At 35.2% G+C, this 17,977-nt stretch overlaps 2 protein-coding genes and 1 non-coding gene across 3 annotated transcripts in view; all 3 read right to left on the reverse strand.

Annotated features, from left to right (window-relative positions):
* Window positions 1–513: 513 nt before the first annotated feature.
* trnar-ucu (transfer RNA arginine (anticodon UCU)) lies at window positions 514–587 on the reverse strand. Its single transcript has one exon. It is a non-coding gene; the product is annotated as a tRNA-Arg (tRNA).
* A 3,291-nt stretch (window positions 588–3,878) lies between these two features.
* On the reverse strand, window positions 3,879–6,726 carry LOC107721774 (succinate dehydrogenase cytochrome b560 subunit, mitochondrial-like). Its single transcript, XM_016529931.1, has 6 exons — window positions 6,617–6,726; window positions 5,787–5,846; window positions 5,599–5,700; window positions 5,397–5,458; window positions 4,997–5,160; window positions 3,879–4,148 (listed from the first exon to the last, which is right to left on the reverse strand). Exons 1-6 carry the CDS (start codon window positions 6,631–6,633, stop codon window positions 4,044–4,046), a joined length of 510 nt encoding a protein of 169 aa, XP_016385417.1. The 5' UTR covers window positions 6,634–6,726; the 3' UTR covers window positions 3,879–4,043.
* Window positions 6,727–7,086: 360 nt separating this feature from the next.
* LOC107721700 (sodium/potassium-transporting ATPase subunit alpha-2) overlaps window positions 7,087–17,977 on the reverse strand; it is a 17,552-nt gene continuing 6,661 nt past the window's right edge. Inside the window, exons 8-23 of the mRNA XM_016529837.1 lie at window positions 16,637–16,835; window positions 15,759–15,868; window positions 14,569–14,703; window positions 14,375–14,454; window positions 13,549–13,658; window positions 12,786–12,961; window positions 12,564–12,700; window positions 12,246–12,396; window positions 10,881–11,049; window positions 10,472–10,626; window positions 10,174–10,297; window positions 9,517–9,662; window positions 8,493–8,623; window positions 8,294–8,395; window positions 8,103–8,194; window positions 7,087–7,490 (exon numbers count right to left, since the gene is read on the reverse strand). Coding sequence (XP_016385323.1) covers window positions 7,462–7,490; window positions 8,103–8,194; window positions 8,294–8,395; window positions 8,493–8,623; window positions 9,517–9,662; window positions 10,174–10,297; window positions 10,472–10,626; window positions 10,881–11,049; window positions 12,246–12,396; window positions 12,564–12,700; window positions 12,786–12,961; window positions 13,549–13,658; window positions 14,375–14,454; window positions 14,569–14,703; window positions 15,759–15,868; window positions 16,637–16,835 — 2,046 coding nt within the window. The 3' untranslated portion in view covers window positions 7,087–7,461. The remainder of the gene's footprint in view (window positions 7,491–8,102; window positions 8,195–8,293; window positions 8,396–8,492; window positions 8,624–9,516; window positions 9,663–10,173; window positions 10,298–10,471; window positions 10,627–10,880; window positions 11,050–12,245; window positions 12,397–12,563; window positions 12,701–12,785; window positions 12,962–13,548; window positions 13,659–14,374; window positions 14,455–14,568; window positions 14,704–15,758; window positions 15,869–16,636; window positions 16,836–17,977) is intronic.

A 17,977-nucleotide genomic window follows, 5' to 3' on the forward strand; every position in this document is an offset into this window, starting at 1 on the left:
TTGGGGGGGGAAACACATAGATGCTTTTAAAGTTGTAATAATGTTTCTCAAACCAAAAGTGTTTTATTAATATGCATACACAGGGGTTCATTCACAAAAAAGGTAGGCTAATATACTGTATATTGCATCCTCTACATAACATGCATAATATTGCATCCCTAAAAAGAAAAAATGCTATTTTTGCTGTATTAATATAGGCAAAAAAAAAATCAAGAATACTATATATTGCAATTTACCAACCCGTTGCATGTCGTTTGCAAACCGTTGGATAGTTAATTAATTGTGGATAAACTCATACAACCGCATAAACTAGGCTTTTTACATTTTTAAATGATAATAAATGGATGTTTTATTATTGTTTTCATAACGAACGGTTTATTGCTAGGCATACACAAGAGTGTGTTCATTCACTAAAATGTAATGTGCGTTGCATCCTCAGCTACGATTAAGCATCATAAGACCTATTTATGCATTAAAAAAAGCCATCATTCCGCGATGGCGTCATTATCGACTCATCTCTGCCGGGACTCGAACCCGGAGCCTCTGGATTAGAAGTCCAGCGCGCTATTCCATTGCGCCACAGAGACTGAGGCACACGATGTAGCGTAAAGCGAGGTCATATTCTGCATCAGTACCGCATCCTGCAGCATCAGGACCAGTGCGCTGCTCGTGCGTGTAAATGCGTCATGACCCGCTAGGGGGCGCACCCGCGCCTCTCTCGTCTTGACGTCGTGCGGCAATGGCGCCACAGCCTCCCTCATCATCCAAAAGCGAAATAAACATGGTTTATTTTGATCACTTCTTGAAAACGACAATCATCCAAAAAAATCTCAGCAACTCTATAAAGCCATTATGTTATTCAAATTACTACCATAGCTCAAACACTCTAATTATTGCGCGAGGTTTACTTTTAATAATCAGCTGTGCAAACGTTATTCAAGAAAAAAACCTTAAGAGAAATAAATAACATTACCTGAAAAGCGTCGTTTTCTGTATGATGTCCGTAATTTATGTATCATCGGGTTTCAGTAGTAGGTTAATTATTTGTTTGTTGTAAAATTAGCCCATTATAAAACGAATTAACCTGCCCATCACTTTAGATCGGGGGTTTTCAAGCTCTAGAAGAATAACTATATATTCGTAAAATGTTAAAGGCAGCTATTTTCGTGCATAAAGATCCATTTAGAGTGATATTTACAGTAAACATGATATTAGGCTATAAATGCATTAAATTTGTTTGTATACTGTCAAAAATGGAAAATAGGAAACTAGGCTATCTACTATGTATTAAATTAACAGTGAATTATCTTCACAATTAGAGTACTGTTGAATGTATAAACCTGAAGTGAAACGTTTTCAATTTAATTTGTACAGCACTCACAATAAATATTATTACAACAAAGGCACTTTGCAGAGAATAGTCAGTGCCATAACCTCCAGGAGATAAAGGCAACAGTGGAAAGAAGAAATTAATGACCATAGCCTATCCAAGCTTTCTGAGGCACACGATGCTGCGTAAAGCGAGGTCATATTCTGCATCAGTACCGCATCCTGCAGCATCAGGACCAGTGCGCTGCTCGTGCGTGTAAATGCGTCATGACCCGCTAGGGGGCGCACCCGCGCCTCTCTCGTCTTGACGTCGTGCGGCAATGGCGCCACAGCCTCCCTCATCATCCAAAAGCGAAATAAACATGGTTTATTTTGATCACTTCTTGAAAACGACAATCATCCAAAAAAATCTCAGCAACTCTATAAAGCCATTATGTTATTCAAATTACTACCATAGCTCAAACACTCTAATTATTGCGCGAGGTTTACTTTTAATAATCAGCTGTGCAAACGTTATTCAAGAAAAAAACCTTAAGAGAAATAAATAACATTACCTGAAAAGCGTCGTTTTCTGTATGATGTCCGTAATTTATGTATCATCGGGTTTCAGTAGTAGGTTAATTATTTGTTTGTTGTAAAATTAGCCCATTATAAAACGAATTAACCTGCCCATCACTTTAGATCGGGGGTTTTCAAGCTCTAGAAGAATAACTATATATTCGTAAAATGTTAAAGGCAGCTATTTTCGTGCATAAAGATCCATTTAGAGTGATATTTACAGTAAACATGATATTAGGCTATAAATGCATTAAATTTGTTTGTATACTGTCAAAAATGGAAAATAGGAAACTAGGCTATCTACTATGTATTAAATTAACAGTGAATTATCTTCACAATTAGAGTACTGTTGAATGTATAAACCTGAAGTGAAACGTTTTCAATTTAATTTGTACAGCACTCACAATAAATATTATTACAACAAAGGCACTTTGCAGAGAATAGTCAGTGCCATAACCTCCAGGAGATAAAGGCAACAGTGGAAAGAAGAAATTAATGACCATAGCCTATCCAAGCTTTCTTTTTTCCACAAAATATATATACAGAGAGAGAGAGAGAGAGGATGCATATTTTTTTATTTGTAACTGTTGAAACCTATGGCAATAACAAAACAAAAATAATTACAATTAAACAGATGAGTTCTACTTTATAAATGATATCAAAATTGATAAATGTGTTAAGAATTACTGTTAAAAATTACATATTTTAAGTTAACATAATTTGGACAGTCCAGAAAATATATTTAGCAAATTTTTGTTATAGCTATATATATATAATTTTTTTTCAAAGGATCCCTGGGTTCCCTAGATCTCAGTTTGAAAACCTCTGCTCTAAACCATAAACCAACCTGATGCATACTACAACTGAACATGATTTGTTTATTCTTGACCACAACAAGTGGAAGGGCATGCCTTCTAGTTTCACATGCAGATAAATATGTTATCTCTTGATTTAGTTTTTTAGTGAAGAGGAAGGGAAATGATGAGAGAACAGGTGCTTTAGGACTCCAGGATGGAGTTTTTCAATAAACATTCAGTGTAGTGATTTCATGTAGTCTATAATCCAAACCAATCCATTTTATGACATTACCATGTAAATGAAAAAAGCCCACAGCAATCCTTGACATTAGCATTCAGGTGAACAAGATTCAAGGAGAATAATTTAACCTGTGCAGCCAGACTTCAACATTTGGGTTTATTTAAAATACAAGATTCTAATCACGCTCTTATTAGTGGCTACTATGAAACATCACCATTACCATCACTATGACACATGAAGGCAACAGATATAAATGCTTTACATGCATCATCTTAAAACAGTATCATTATAGATGCAAATGCTACAGGAAATTGGGCGGAGAAAAACAGTACGTGATTCATACTACGATCTTCACCTCTTCTTATAACCAAGTCATGCTGGGAGGAAATCACAAAACTACATTTGTCATATATTGAGTCTATAGGTTTAATTGGTTAAGGGCCTTTGCTACCCAAAGTGATTTTTATTAAACTGAAGTAAAAAGCAAAAAACAAATCCCGCACACTATGCAAAAAATATCAAAATATTTATTGACTACGTTTCAGTCGCATGAACTTCATCAGGAATTTTTTGTTGTTATACATCATATCACAAAACATTCCTGATGGTAATGCGACCGAAACGTAGTCAATCAATATTTTGATATTTTTTGCATAGATTGTGTGTGGGATTTGTTTTTTGTGTTTTAGTTTTTTGACCTGGTTGGTCTTTGCCTCCAACGCACCTATCTATTGTCGTCAGGTGTGCGGAGTTTAATTGTTAATTTATTAAACTGAAGTGAAATCAAACACAAGCCAACATTTTTGGAAATACTGCAATGACACAATAAAACAAGACAAATGCTCAGCCCACTCCTCATATTTCCATGATTGCTGTAAAGTTCATTTTAAATGCCAAGTTAAGTGCTATGCCCCTCTTTTTCAGTTTAGCAGTGTGCAAGGCATGAAAAACACAGAGGATATTTTTTGGGTTGATATATATTTTTTATTTATTATATTAATCAATTTGGTCCTTATATAGACTACTTCGAAGACAGATAAAAAAAAAGAACACCACTTCATCCAATTCCACGTCTTCTTCATTTGTGCGTCTCACTCAGTCCTCTCATGTCCATGGGTTTACATGGCAGCAAGACCAATCGATGTGACAACAGTCAGAGCAATGACAATGTAGCCAGAACGATAGACTTCAGGAATCCTAAAACCCTTCCCAAGATCCCATATCTGAAAGAAAGAGAAAAAGAGAGATATATATATCAAAGTGTGATATGATATATTTGGGCATATATAAAAAAAAATTAAAAAAAAATTAATGACATGATATGCTAAATAATAAATCAAAATGATATCAGTATTTGCTCAGAATAGTCTTATAAAATGATAATTCATTATTCTGGCAGATGAAGAAAACACTGAACAGACATTAAAAAAAAGAATGTAAAATACGCTACCGTTCAAAAGTTTGGGGTTGGTAAGGCTTTTAAAGTTTTTGAAAGAAGTTTCTTATGCTCACCTAGGCTGTGTTTATTTGATATAAAAATATATATATTATTACTTTTTAAAATAACTATTTTCTGTTTTAATATATTTTAAAATGTAATTTATTCCTGTGATGGCAAAGTTGAATTTTCAGCAGCCGTTACTCCAGTCTTCACTGTCACATGATCTTTCAGAAATCATTCTAGTATGCTGAATATTATTTTCAATGTTAAAAACAGCGTTGGTGTTTATTATTTGTATGGAAACTGTGATATATTTTTTCAGGATTCTTTAATGAATAGAAAATTCAAAGGAACAGTATTTATTGGTAAAATCTAAATCTTATTAACATTATAAATGTCTGTACTGTCGCTTTTGATCTATTTAATGCATCCTTGCTGAATAAAAGTTGTAATTTCTTGATTAAAAAAATTAATCTTATTGACCCCAAACTACTGAACCATAGCGTCTTAATTTCACACTTTGATCACATATTTGGTCACATTCAACTGGTTACACTGTCATGAGTCATTATCAGCAGGAGTGAATATGTATATGAATATACTTCATTTATTATTTATATATGTGTGTACCAGATGACGGATGCCGTTGAAAGTGTGGTAAGCCACTGGGAAAGCCAGAGCAAATTTGCTGAAAGCAAGAAACTGGGGCCCAAAGGACATGGAGTGAATCAGATCAAGGTAATATGGGTAACTCTCAGGTAACACCAACGCGGCAAGTGCAAACGCAGAGATTCCTGAGACCAAAAAGATCAACATCATCATTTTATATTAATATGCAAAATCAGCCAATCAGAATATACCTAACTTTAAAGTGCTTGGGCATTTACAGCAGTAGACAACATGACTGTATGCTTATAATAAACAGAACATTATCATGCATTGACGTGGCTGCTAATATATTTATCATTATAGTTATCATTTTGTGGTCCTTTAAACACATTATCGAAAGACAAGAATATATGTTAGCTACCTGAGCTTAGTGCTACTCCTGTTCCTCTGTGTGAGATGGACATCATCATGGGGACTGACCACCTGAAAACACCAAAGCCATTAACTCATCGACTTTTAGTTACATTCCATTTAGAACTCACCCCAAACCAACATCCTCACACATCTGATCCTGTAGATTGTATGATCAATACACTCCAAGAGGCAGAAGTGTTAACACTCACTTGTAGATGCTTACATGAGGTGAGACAGGTCGGTTGAGTCGTGTGTTTTTTGTCCAAAACTTGTTCATTTCCTCTTTTGCTGTAGTTCCCATAGGAACAGCACTGAAAAAAACGGAACAAAAGGAGCTTTACACATTAATATGAATTCTTCATTTGAAAATGTGTTACGAAAACACAAGTATACTCACTGTCTGTAGAGTACGGCAAACTGCAAACGTGATGAACACAGACCCTGCCGGGCCACTGTCCTTTAACACAGAGAAACTCCATATATTTCAGACACGTATTCAAGTACAAAACTAGCTCATTTAAGTACAAATACACATTTACATACAGTTAAAACAATGTACCAGGGACACCTGGTTATTCTGTACATTATAAATATCCCATTTCTGGTCTCTGGTCTGTAACTTGTCAGATTGTACAGGACCTTTCGGTAATATGGCCCTGAACAGTTTAAACACAACAACAGCACAGACCTGGCATATGAAGATTCACTGTTTGTTCATACAAATAACCTAAAAGGCCATAAGTAACACCTATTATGGATAATCCTATAAATCAGGGATGTCATGTCAAACTGTCTGATCCAATGCATGTGATAGGACTCCAGAGATGAGCTCAGACATATGAAAATTACATATTAAGTGACAAACAATACAGTACTCCAAGTTTTTATTTAATTATCATAATTGATTTGATTGATTCTGGTGACAAGAACTTTACTGACAGTATGAACAAACACAACAGAATAAATTATTACTATTATCATTTTGAAAGTAACTTGATGTTGAAATAAAAATAAAGGGACTGGGAATAAAAACAAAAACATGAAGCATATACATGGTTATACAGGTTACAGTAGATCAAAGTGCACTTGTTACATATACAACACGTTAACAACATCAGCACTGCCAGATAATATGGCCTCAAAGAGAATATCACAACGATTCACTTCATCTTAAACAAAAGAAAGAGCAAAACTGTCACATTTTTAAAATTACATATTCGTACTGACCTTAGAAGCAACGCCATGATTTTGCGCTCGAGTGTCCGGACGTGACGCAGCAGGATGTTATGTCACAAAAGAGTTCACAAACCGCCGCCATTTTGGTAAGGTCAGTACAACCGGTATGTGAGGTCATTGTCAGTTAGGCTATGTAAATTGGTATTCTTGATTGTATTTATTTTCGGTTGAAATAATAATAGTCGAAAAGAACGTTATCCTACTCAGCCATTTAGATTTCTTTTTTATTCATCTTCATGTTCACAGTTTAGGTTGCACAGTGAATTAAGTTAGAAAACATGTCAAATTCATCACTGCAAAAGTTTGTTGAAAAGTGTATTGAATTTTATTTTATGTTGCTTATAAGTATTTAAATAGAATCATAGAATTATATTTATAGTAACATTACAACACAATTCTAATAAATTTGCATTAAATTTATACCAACAAAAAGCTTTTCATATACTTGTACGGTACATAAAATTGCAAATATTTGAATCATGTCCTACATTTCACACACAAGTGAAAAAGAAAATTAACTCTAAAAGAAAGCTTACCTCTAGCCTACAAGTTATAAATTCACAGCAAAATCAATTCAGAACAAGAAATGTAATGATCCTGAAACCTATTTGGCTATTAAATCACCAATTTATTGAGGATAATGATATTCAGGATACATCATGTAAACAAATTATGCCCAGTGCATGTACACACTCAATCAAAGACACACACATTCATTCTTACATGATAAATGTCACATGATTTTCTGATTCTTCATTTGTCTCATTACCTTTCTACATATCTTTTACAAACAGACACACACAGCAGCAATCATGCACAGAGACTGCATATTCTTGTTAATAGTAGGTCTCTTTTTCCACCCAGCCTGGAAATGAAAGACAGAGAGAGGAAAATTAATTAACTGAATTAAAAATATATATGCAGGAAAAAGCTCTATTCACATAGATTCAATTAGGGTTCTACAGATTCTCTGTAAAATTGCTGTATTGGTTCTTGAACCTTGATTTTTAATAGCAATATTGGAAAACTTTAGCTGCACCTATAAATTAAATATGCATCAGTTTAAGTACCAAGTTGTTATTCATAAAGTTTTTATTTGCCAAGTATACATACAGAAATCATTTAACTAAAACTGAAATTAAAATTAAAACCACAAAAAGCATTGTTACTTGTCACTTGAAAAAAATAAAATAATAAATAAATAAATATATATATATATATCTCATGAACACTTAACAATAACTGTGGAACACATACTATTTATACACTCATACACTTATTTATAACAAAAACTACTAAAAACAGCAAAATTACTAAAACTTTAACTAAAAATAAAATGAAATGGAAAATGTAAAAATAAATCTAATTCAAGATATGAATAAAAACCATATATAACTATACATAAAACTATGCATATATCTCAATGCTATTAAAATAACACTGCTCAGAAATGTTCTTTGTAAAAATCGGTGCTCACCTCCCGGATTCCTGCGCAGGATTAATTTACGGATCTCGTCATACACAAAGATTAGCAAACTGTACGGGAAAGCACAGAACCACCACATAATCCTGTAAAAGGAATAAGAAAATGAGAAAGGAAAAAGGTGAGGACAGGAGGAGCAAAGAACATAAGCTCTTCTAGGGAGCAGAAGTGTGTGTGTCCCTTACTTGAGTGGGTACATCCTCAGGGCAATGTCCATACCGGGGCAGTAGGACAGGAAGGCTGCCAGAGCCGTCTCAGTAAACAGTCCAAAAATGAGAATCCTATTCCTATAAGTGCACAGGTTAGAGAATAGCCTTTAACAGAGACATATGCAAATATCACACTCCTGAATGCGCTCACAAACATGCACAAACACATACTGACTTCATGCCCTGTTGGAAGACGGAGTTCCTGCGTGTCTTGCAGATAATGAGGTCGGCCCACTGCACCACCACAATGCTGGCGAAGAACGAGGTGTGACAGGTGAACTCGATGACCTTACGCTGCTCGTAAGTCTGAAACATAAATATTTAAATAGATACATAATGAAAAACAAACATTTCAAAAATAGCGAACATTATTCCCATATGTAATTGTAATTGTTGTTAATAAATAAATTAAAAAACAGTCTAATAACTTGCAGTTTAAGCCTGTTAAATGTAAAAAAAACTATGGCTTACAAATAAAAAAATATAATTCTTGTAAAAAGATGCCAAAATATATTTCCTTTATGTCGACTTCACATAACTTTGGAATTCACTGTGTAAATCTATTTGATTTTGTACAAATGTATCAAAATTAATTCTAAATTACAATTAATCATATAAACCTAAGTGAGTAATTCACCAGTATATTTTAAAGAAATTATATACAAAAAAAAAAGAAGTTAATACTTTTAATCAGCAACCACGCATTGAAATGATCAAAAGTGACAGTAAAGACTTTTACATTGTTACAAAAAATACATTCAAATAAATGCTTCTTTTGAGTTTTCTATTCATCAAAGAATGCTGAATCCTGGGGAAAAAAAGCATCACAGTTTCGACCAAAATATTAAGCAGCACAACTGTTTTCAAAATTGATAATAAGAATTGTTTTTTGAGAAGCAAATCAGTATATTAGAATTATTTCTGAAGGATCATGTGACACGGAAGACTGGAATAATGATGCTGAAAATTCAGCTTTGCATTACAGGAATAAATTACATTATAACATATATTCAAATAAAAAACAGTGATTTTAAATTGAAATAATACTTTACAATATTACTGTTTTTACTGTATTTAAAAAAATAATAAATGCAGCCTTGGTAAACACAAGTGACATCTTTCAAAAACAGTAAAGAAATGTGTGTGGGTGTGTGTCTGTCTGTGTGTGTGTGTGTGTGTGTGTCTGTGTGTACGTTTACCCATTGCTGTCCATAGGTGTCCTCCACATCATTAACTGCACGATCGTCCCAATCCAGTCGAATTCCCAGCAGTGTTTGAGGCAGAAAGCCATTCTCAGCCATGATCACAAAATAGGTGAAGAATCCTCCCAGCGCCTGGATCATACCTACACACAAAAAACACAAATACAGATGCACAGATAAACACAAATACACAAACACATGTAATTGCTTTTATCCCTGCAGAGCATGAAAAGCTATTTTATTCACAATATTAATCAGAAGCATGAAGCCTATTCACCCCCCTCAGATTTCTAAAGTCGTTTTTCATTGACACTTATAGTGCAAAATCTATTTATTTGAAAAATAAGTTGCATGATTGAGGATAAAAAGGTGTTTGTACTTACCACAGAAAAATAATGACACTGTCTCGTATTACACACATAAAATGAAGTAATAAGTAGTTAAAAAGTTTTTTCCCCTTTGATCTAGTCTTATCTTGCCTAGGGCACCAAGTGAACCTAGTGACCCATCAAAAAATAAGTGCATGATGCTTTGGATGATCATTTGTTTGCACAAAGAAATTCTCCACAGACTACAAAGTTTACAAGAATTAAGTTATAAAGGGCATATGTGTGCGTTCGCTGATATCTGTGTGCAAGTGCACTTGAGGCTGACCGATCTGTCCGTAAGTCATGCTGATGAGCCTCTCATTCACCAGCTTGTCAGTTTTAGGGTTTCGGGGCTGACGCTTCATAATGTCACTCTCTGCCGACTCGTACGCCAGAGAGATCGCAGGAACCTGAGCGAGAGAGAGAGAATGATGATGGTGATGACAAAGATGCTAATATGTGTGTGTGTGTGTGTGTGTGTGTGTGTGAGATGGTCTGGTGTCTGGTGCCCGAGGGTTGGATCACACTTGACAGGAACTGGAAGTAAGACTGAATGCACACAAGTTTGAGTGTGTATAACACACCATGTCAGTGCCAAGGTCGATGCAGAGGATAGTGACGGTGCCCAGAGGCAGCGGCACACTGGCAATGATGAAGAGCAGGAAGGGTGTAATCTCAGGGATGTTACTGGTCAGCGTGTATGCAATCGACTTCTTCAGGTTATCAAAGATCAGACGACCTAAAACAGAGTATTTTATTTTACTGAATATTTTATATATATATATATATATACATATATACATATATACATATACATATATATATAGATAGAATTTGTATTAATGCAATAAATACATTGAAAGAAGTAATTTTTTTACATTGTGTAAATCAGTCAGGCCAATACATTTAGAAATTTGAAAGAGAGAAAGCAAGGAAAAATGGCAATGCTTCATTTCTTTTGTTCTAATACTTAATATTCCTTCTCTATCTTACCCTCTTCCACCCCCGTAACAATTGAGGCAAAGTTGTCGTCCAAAAGGATCATGTCAGCAGCTTGCTTGGAGACGTCGGAGCCAGAGATTCCCATGGCAACGCCAATGTCAGCCTTCTTCAGAGCAGGGGAGTCATTCACCCCATCACCTGTCACTGCCACTATGGCACCCTGCAGCCAGAGCCAGCCAATCAGAATCAGAGTCAAAGGCCAGTCAGCCAGTCAGATTCAGAGAAAGAGCTTTCAGAATTAAAGACCAGTCAGAAAATCAAAGTCAGAGTCAAAAAGTCTTTCAGGCAGTCTGTCAGACATTAAGTGTACACTACTGTTCAAAAATGTTTGGTCAGTAAGATTTTTCATGTTTTTTTAAAGAAGTCTCTTATGCTTACCAATAATGCATTTATTTGATCAAAAATACAGTAAAAACTGTCATTCTGTGCAATATTATTATCATTTAAAGTAACTGCTTTCTAGTTTAATATTTCTATTTTAAAATGTTATTTTTTTCCTGTAATGACAAAGCAGAATTTTCAGCAGCCGTTACTCAAGTTCAATGTCACATGATCCTTCAGAAGTCATTCCAATATGCTTATTTAGAAAAAAAATTATTATTATCCGTGTTGAAAACAGTTGTGCTGCTTAATATTTTTGTGGAAACTGTGATACATTTTTTTCCCAGGATTCTTTGGTGAATACAGAGTTTAAAAAAGCACAGCAATTGAAATAGAATTTTTTTGTGACATTAAAAATGCCTTTACTGTCAGTTTTGATTAGTTTAATGCATCCTTGCTGTGTAAAAGTATTAATTTCCTTTTGATCTTTCAGAAGTCATTCCAATATGCTTATTTAGAAAAAAAATTATTATTATCCGTGTTGAAAACAGTTGTGCTGCTTAATATTTTTGTGGAAACTGTGATACATTTTTTTCCCAGGATTCTTTGGTGAATACAGAGTTTAAAAAAGCACAGCAATTGAAATATAATTTTTTTGTGACATTAAAAATGCCTTTACTGTCAGTTTTGATTAGTTTAATGCATCCTTGCTGTGTAAAAGTATTAATTTCCTTTTAAAAATGTTGTTTAAGTTACTGGCCACTTCCCATTGTAAAATAAACAAATCACGGTTACTGTGAATAGTGCATTATGACAATGGCATCAGTAACCAAAATATAGCTTTTTTCCAACATCATGAACAAAAAAATGACATACAGCACCTTTAAGAAACACCTGCTAGAATTTATGTAAACATAATACTTCCAAAGTTCTGATATTTCAGTCTAGCTTGCATTCTGACAAATTTGTCATGTGTAAGACATCTAGTGTGTGATATTTTAATATTCACAAATACACAAACATCCACACACACACCTGTCTCTGGCAGCCCTCCACGATGATGAGTTTTTGTTGAGGTGAAGTGCGAGCAAACACAATCTCTGTGTGGTTCCTCAGAATATCATCCAGATACTCGGAGCTCATGTCCTTCAAGTCTGAACCATGAATCACACAGGCCTTAGCGTCTCTGAAACGCACACACACACAGAACAGTGCCCAATTCCATTATCTGTGAAGAAGCAATAAAAGCAGATAAAAACCCCTTCAGATTTAGTTTACACACCCAGTAGTTTATGTTTATGCACCCAGACTCTCAAGCAAACACTCAAAAGAGACAGATTCACACACACAGACCGTGGATTGACTTGGCTCAGAGGTATATTAAGTCTTTCAGCGATATCCTCCACTGTCTCGTTGCCCTCAGAGATAATGCCGACACCTTTAGCAATGGCTTTGGCGGTTATAGGATGGTCACCCGTTACCATGATAACCTGTAAAGATTTCGGTCACCTTTGACATTGGACACAAAATGCTGAACTGTAGATTAATGGATGGAGGGAACCTATAAATGGATACCTTAATGCCAGCGGAGCGGCATTTTCCTACAGCATCTGGCACTGCGGCTCGAGGCGGATCGATCATAGAGATTAAGCCCAGGAAACAGAGCTGGTTGACCGGGAAATTCACATAATCACAATCGAACTCAAACCCCCTTGGAAACTGTGAGGGAGAGAGGAACAGGTGGCAGAACCCTGAAAGAGAGAGAGGGTAGAGAATTAAAGAAGGAAGGAAAGAAAGAGGGAAGGAAGGAAGGAAGTACTTACCCAGAACCCTCTCTCCCAGTCCGCCCAGCTCCATGTATGCTCCCTGAAACGCGTCCTTCCAGTCCTCGCCCATTGGCATTTCCTCACCGTTGATCATTATGGTACTGCACCTGCATTACCAATCACCAAATAATCACAGTTATTGATTAAAAATATAATGGTTGTCAATGATGACAGAAATTATTCGCAGCTATGGAATTTTGATGGATCAACAATAATTACAGCTAGTAATATGAAATAGAAATTACGATGTATCATCAATACTCACAGTCACTGATTCAGGCGGCATTTTCCTACAGCATCTGGCACTGCGGCTCGAGGCGGATCGATCATAGAGATTAAGCCCAGGAAACAGAGCTGGTTGACCGGGAAATTCACATAATCACAATCGAACTCAAACCCCCTTGGAAACTGTGAGGGAGAGAGGAACAGGTGGCAGAACCCTGAAAGAGAGAGAGGGTAGAGAATTAAAGAAGGAAGGAAAGAAAGAGGGAAGGAAGGAAGGAAGTACTTACCCAGAACCCTCTCTCCCAGTCCGCCCAGCTCCATGTATGCTCCCTGAAACGCGTCCTTCCAGTCCTCGCCCATTGGCATTTCCTCACCGTTGATCATTATGGTACTGCACCTGCATTACCAATCACCAAATAATCACAGTTATTGATTAAAAATATAATGGTTGTCAATGATGACAGAAATTATTCGCAGCTATGGAATTTTGATGGATCAACAATAATTACAGCTAGTAATATGAAATAGAAATTACGATGTATCATCAATACTCACAGTCACTGATTCAGGTTTGTTTACTGCCAATAACACAGTGTTAGTTTAGTGTTATTTATATACTATTATTCATATTTTAAATGAGCTTCTATTTGTATAATTTTGGTTTTCATTTTAATTTGAGTTTAAGTTTGAGTAATTTTGTTATTTGCTTTTGTCATTTTTATTCGTTTTTTATTTTTCATATTTCTTTATAGCTTTAATGTATTTTTAATTCAGTTTTAGTTTTAGTAATTGTAATAATTTTGAACTTAAATGAACTTTAATTCATTAAATTAACTTAATTTTTTTTAACGTTTTTCATCTAATATAAATGTAAATATTGCTTTATATAAATTTTATTACAAATTGCAAAAATATTTTAAGAGTTTGTTTAGTTAACAATAACAATACTGTAATAATCACATATATTAATCACAAGCATTGAATTATGATGAATAGTTAAAGCTTGTATTAATCAATTAAAAGTATGACATCTCATCATTAATCACAGCTATTGATTCATGCTATTTCTGTTCTATATATGGATTCACTGTATCAAGGTCTGGTAATGATTACCTGTCCAGAATCCGCTCTGGGGCTCCTTTCATCACCAGCAGGTGTCCAGTGGGACTGTCTTCTATCTCGTGAATAGACAGCTAAGAGAGAGAGATGGGGATTATTTATATCTCAATCGATATCTGTATGATATCAACATGATTTGTTTGTAAAAGATCTTTACAGCTCTGGCTGTGTGTTTCTTGTAGGTGTACCTGGTATTTGTTAGTTGAGTTGAATGGGATTTCTGCCACTTTTCGGTTATTGTCTCTGAGAGTCTGAACACAGCCGGACGAGAGCTCGACACACTTCAACAGAGCAGACTCTGATGCGTCACCTGATGTGTCCCTCTTCAAACACACAGAGACTCACAACGTCACAAATCAAACAACAGTAGAGAACAATCCCTCATCTTAATTATGATTAATATAAATGTACACTGCTGTTCAAAAGTTTGAGGTCGGTAATATTTTTTCATATTTTTGAAAGCCTTGAAGTCTCTTAAAATAACCTTTCTATAAAAATGGAAATTTTAAAATGTAATTTATTCCTGTGATGGTGTGATAATTACTTCAAAAGCTATTATATGCTGATTTGTTGTTCAAGAAACATTTCTCATTATTATCAACGTTGACAGTTGTGCTGATAAATGTTATTTTTTGATGAATAAAAATATTCATTCCTTTTTAAAAAAAAATCTAATTCTTATTGACTACAAACTCTTGAATGTCTTTGTACGTGGTGTTGTGTATTACTGTACCTTGCGCACAGGAATGTTCTCTTGTCCAGGTTTGAAGACAGCACGGTTACAAAGTCCTGCCACTCGAGACAGAGAGAACCATGTAGGAGAGCTTTTATCGAAGCAACTGCCTACACACACACACACACACACACACACACACACACACACAGAGAGTGAGAGTCTGAACACAGCCGGACGAGAGCTCAACACACTTCAACAGAGCAGACTCTGATGCGTCACCTGATGTGTCCCTCTTCAAACACACAGAAACTCACAACGTCACAAATCAAACAACAGTAGAGAACAATCCCTCATCTTAATTATGATTAATATAAATGTACACTGCTGTTCAAAAGTTTGAGGTCGGTAATATTTTTTCATATTTTTGAAAGCCTTGAAGTCTCTTAAAATAACCTTTCTATAAAAATGGAAATTTTAAAATGTAATTTATTCCTGTGATGGTGTGATAATTACTTCAAAAGCTATTATATGCTGATTTGTTGTTCAAGAAACATTTCTCATTATTATCAACGTTGACAGTTGTGCTGATAAATGTTATTTTTTGATGAATAAAAATATTCATTCCTTTTTAAAAAAAAATCTAATTCTTATTGACTACAAACTCTTGAATGTCTTTGTACGTGGTGTTGTGTATTACTGTACCTTGCGCACAGGAATGTTCTCTTGTCCAGGTTTGAAGACAGCACGGTTACAAAGTCCTGCCACTCGAGACAGAGAGAACCATGTAGGAGAGCTTTTATCGAAGCAACTGCCTACACACACACACACACACACACACACACACACAGAGAGTGACATAAGAAAAGAGGACATTTGGTCAAATGTGCTCAAACAGATTTACAGATGTTTGAACAGATCAAGGGGAGAAAGAATCCTGTAAATGTTCAAAAGATATCAAAACACTGCCATTTAGCAGATGCTTTTCATCCAAAGTGACCTAACATATGCTAATTACCGGGACAGTTTCCTTAGAGGATTATGGGTAAAGTGCCTTGCTTGAGGACACAATGGCCATCGTAACTCTGATCAGAAACTCTTGATACTGGAAGCTTGCATTGTGTCCAGGCATTTTTTTTTCTGTCTGCACTGAAACAGAATATGCTGTGGGTTCTGACACAACCAGTCAGATCGTATTTGCAATAGATTTGTTTGATGAACAGACTGAAAATCAAGTCACTATTCACTGATAATCTCTCCCTTTAATAAGCAGTTAACCACAACAATGAGACTGATTTGGTGAGTTCAGAACCGAATTGAGACTAATTTGTGAACAAATCATTCAGCCTTGTTGTGCAAACTGAATTAACCGATTCATTGACAAGATCCGACTCAAAAGAATTATTTGTTCACAAATCAAACATCATTACTCTCAGCGCTAATAAGAGTTAGGAGGTTTTTCAGCAAATAAACAAAGACTTGGAATACAATACATGGGCTACTTTTATGATGTTTTTGTCATTATGGAGCATTATTTTAGACCTATGTGACCGAACTACTTTCACTTGATTGGTCATTCTAACCTGATTGGTCCTCGGTGGTGTCGGCCTCGTGGATCTGGTTGTCAAGCCACATGTGAGCGACAGTCATCCGGTTCTGAGTCAGGGTTCCAGTTTTATCTGAGCAGATGGTGGAGGTGGAACCCAGAGTCTCCACAGCTTCTAGATTCTTCACCAGACAGTTTTTGCGAGCCATGCGCTTAGCAGTCAGAGTCAAACACACCTGAGAGAGATCGAATGGATTGAAAGGAGAGACGACAATGTGTCATGGTCTTTCTGCTTTTTGAAAAATGCTTTTGTGGGTTTGTAAAAATCTACGGCAGAGGGAGCCTTACAAAGAGAGAAGGATAAAAAAATTAAAAGAATGAGAGAAAAAACTGCAGGACGTCTGTGTGTACTACTGTTCAAAAGCTTGGGGTCAGTAAGATTGTTTAATGTTTTGAAAGAAGTCTTTTATGCTCGCCAAGGCTGCTTTCATTTGACACAATATGAAACATTACAATGTGAAATATTGTTACAATTTAAAAGCACTGTTTTCTTTTCAAATATATTTCTCAAATGTATTTTACTGTATTTCTGTGATGGCAAACTGGATTTTCAGCAGCCATTTCTCCAGTCTTCAGAAACTATGATGCATTTTTTTCCAAGATTCTTTGATGACTAAAAAGTTCAGAAGAACAGTATTTATTTGAAAAAGAAATCCTTTGTAACACTAAAATTGTCTTTACTGTGACTTTTGATCAATTTAATGTACCCTTGCTGAATAAAATGTGAATCCTAGTGTATATGAATGTCACAATATGTGACCCTGGACCACAAAACCAGTCTTATTAAGTCGCTTGGGTATATTTTAAGCAATAGCCAAAAAAACATTGTAGGGTCAAAATTATCAAAATTAATAAATCATTAGGATATTAAGTAAAGATCATGTTCCATGAAGATATTTTGTAAATTTCCTACCGTAAATATATCAAAACGCAATTTTTGATTAGTAATATGCATTGCTAAGAACTTCATTTGGACAACTTTAAAGGTAATTTTCTCAATATTTTGATTTTTTTTGCATCTTCAGATTCCAGATTCTCAAATAGCTGTATCTCGGCCAAATATTGTCCTATCCTAACAAACCATACCTCAATGGAAAGCTTATTTATTCAGCTTTCAGATGATATATAAATGCTTTTTTTTTTTTTTTTTTACTTTTAAGTCGTAAGTGTATTTACTTGTCTCATTAGTGTGTAGTGCAGTTGTCGTTGCTAGGAAACACTTGTTTTGTTTACTGTGTGGAGACGTGTTGATATCGCGTTTGGTCTCGTTCTGAATCACGTATCTTGTCAGTGTCTGCGCTTGCTTGGCCATTTGTTG

The sequence above is a fragment of the Sinocyclocheilus rhinocerous genome, unplaced genomic scaffold, assembly GCF_001515625.1.
Source record: "Sinocyclocheilus rhinocerous isolate Xijiao unplaced genomic scaffold, SAMN03320098_v1.1 scaffold1112, whole genome shotgun sequence".
Taxonomy (NCBI): Eukaryota; Metazoa; Chordata; class Actinopteri; order Cypriniformes; family Cyprinidae; genus Sinocyclocheilus; species Sinocyclocheilus rhinocerous.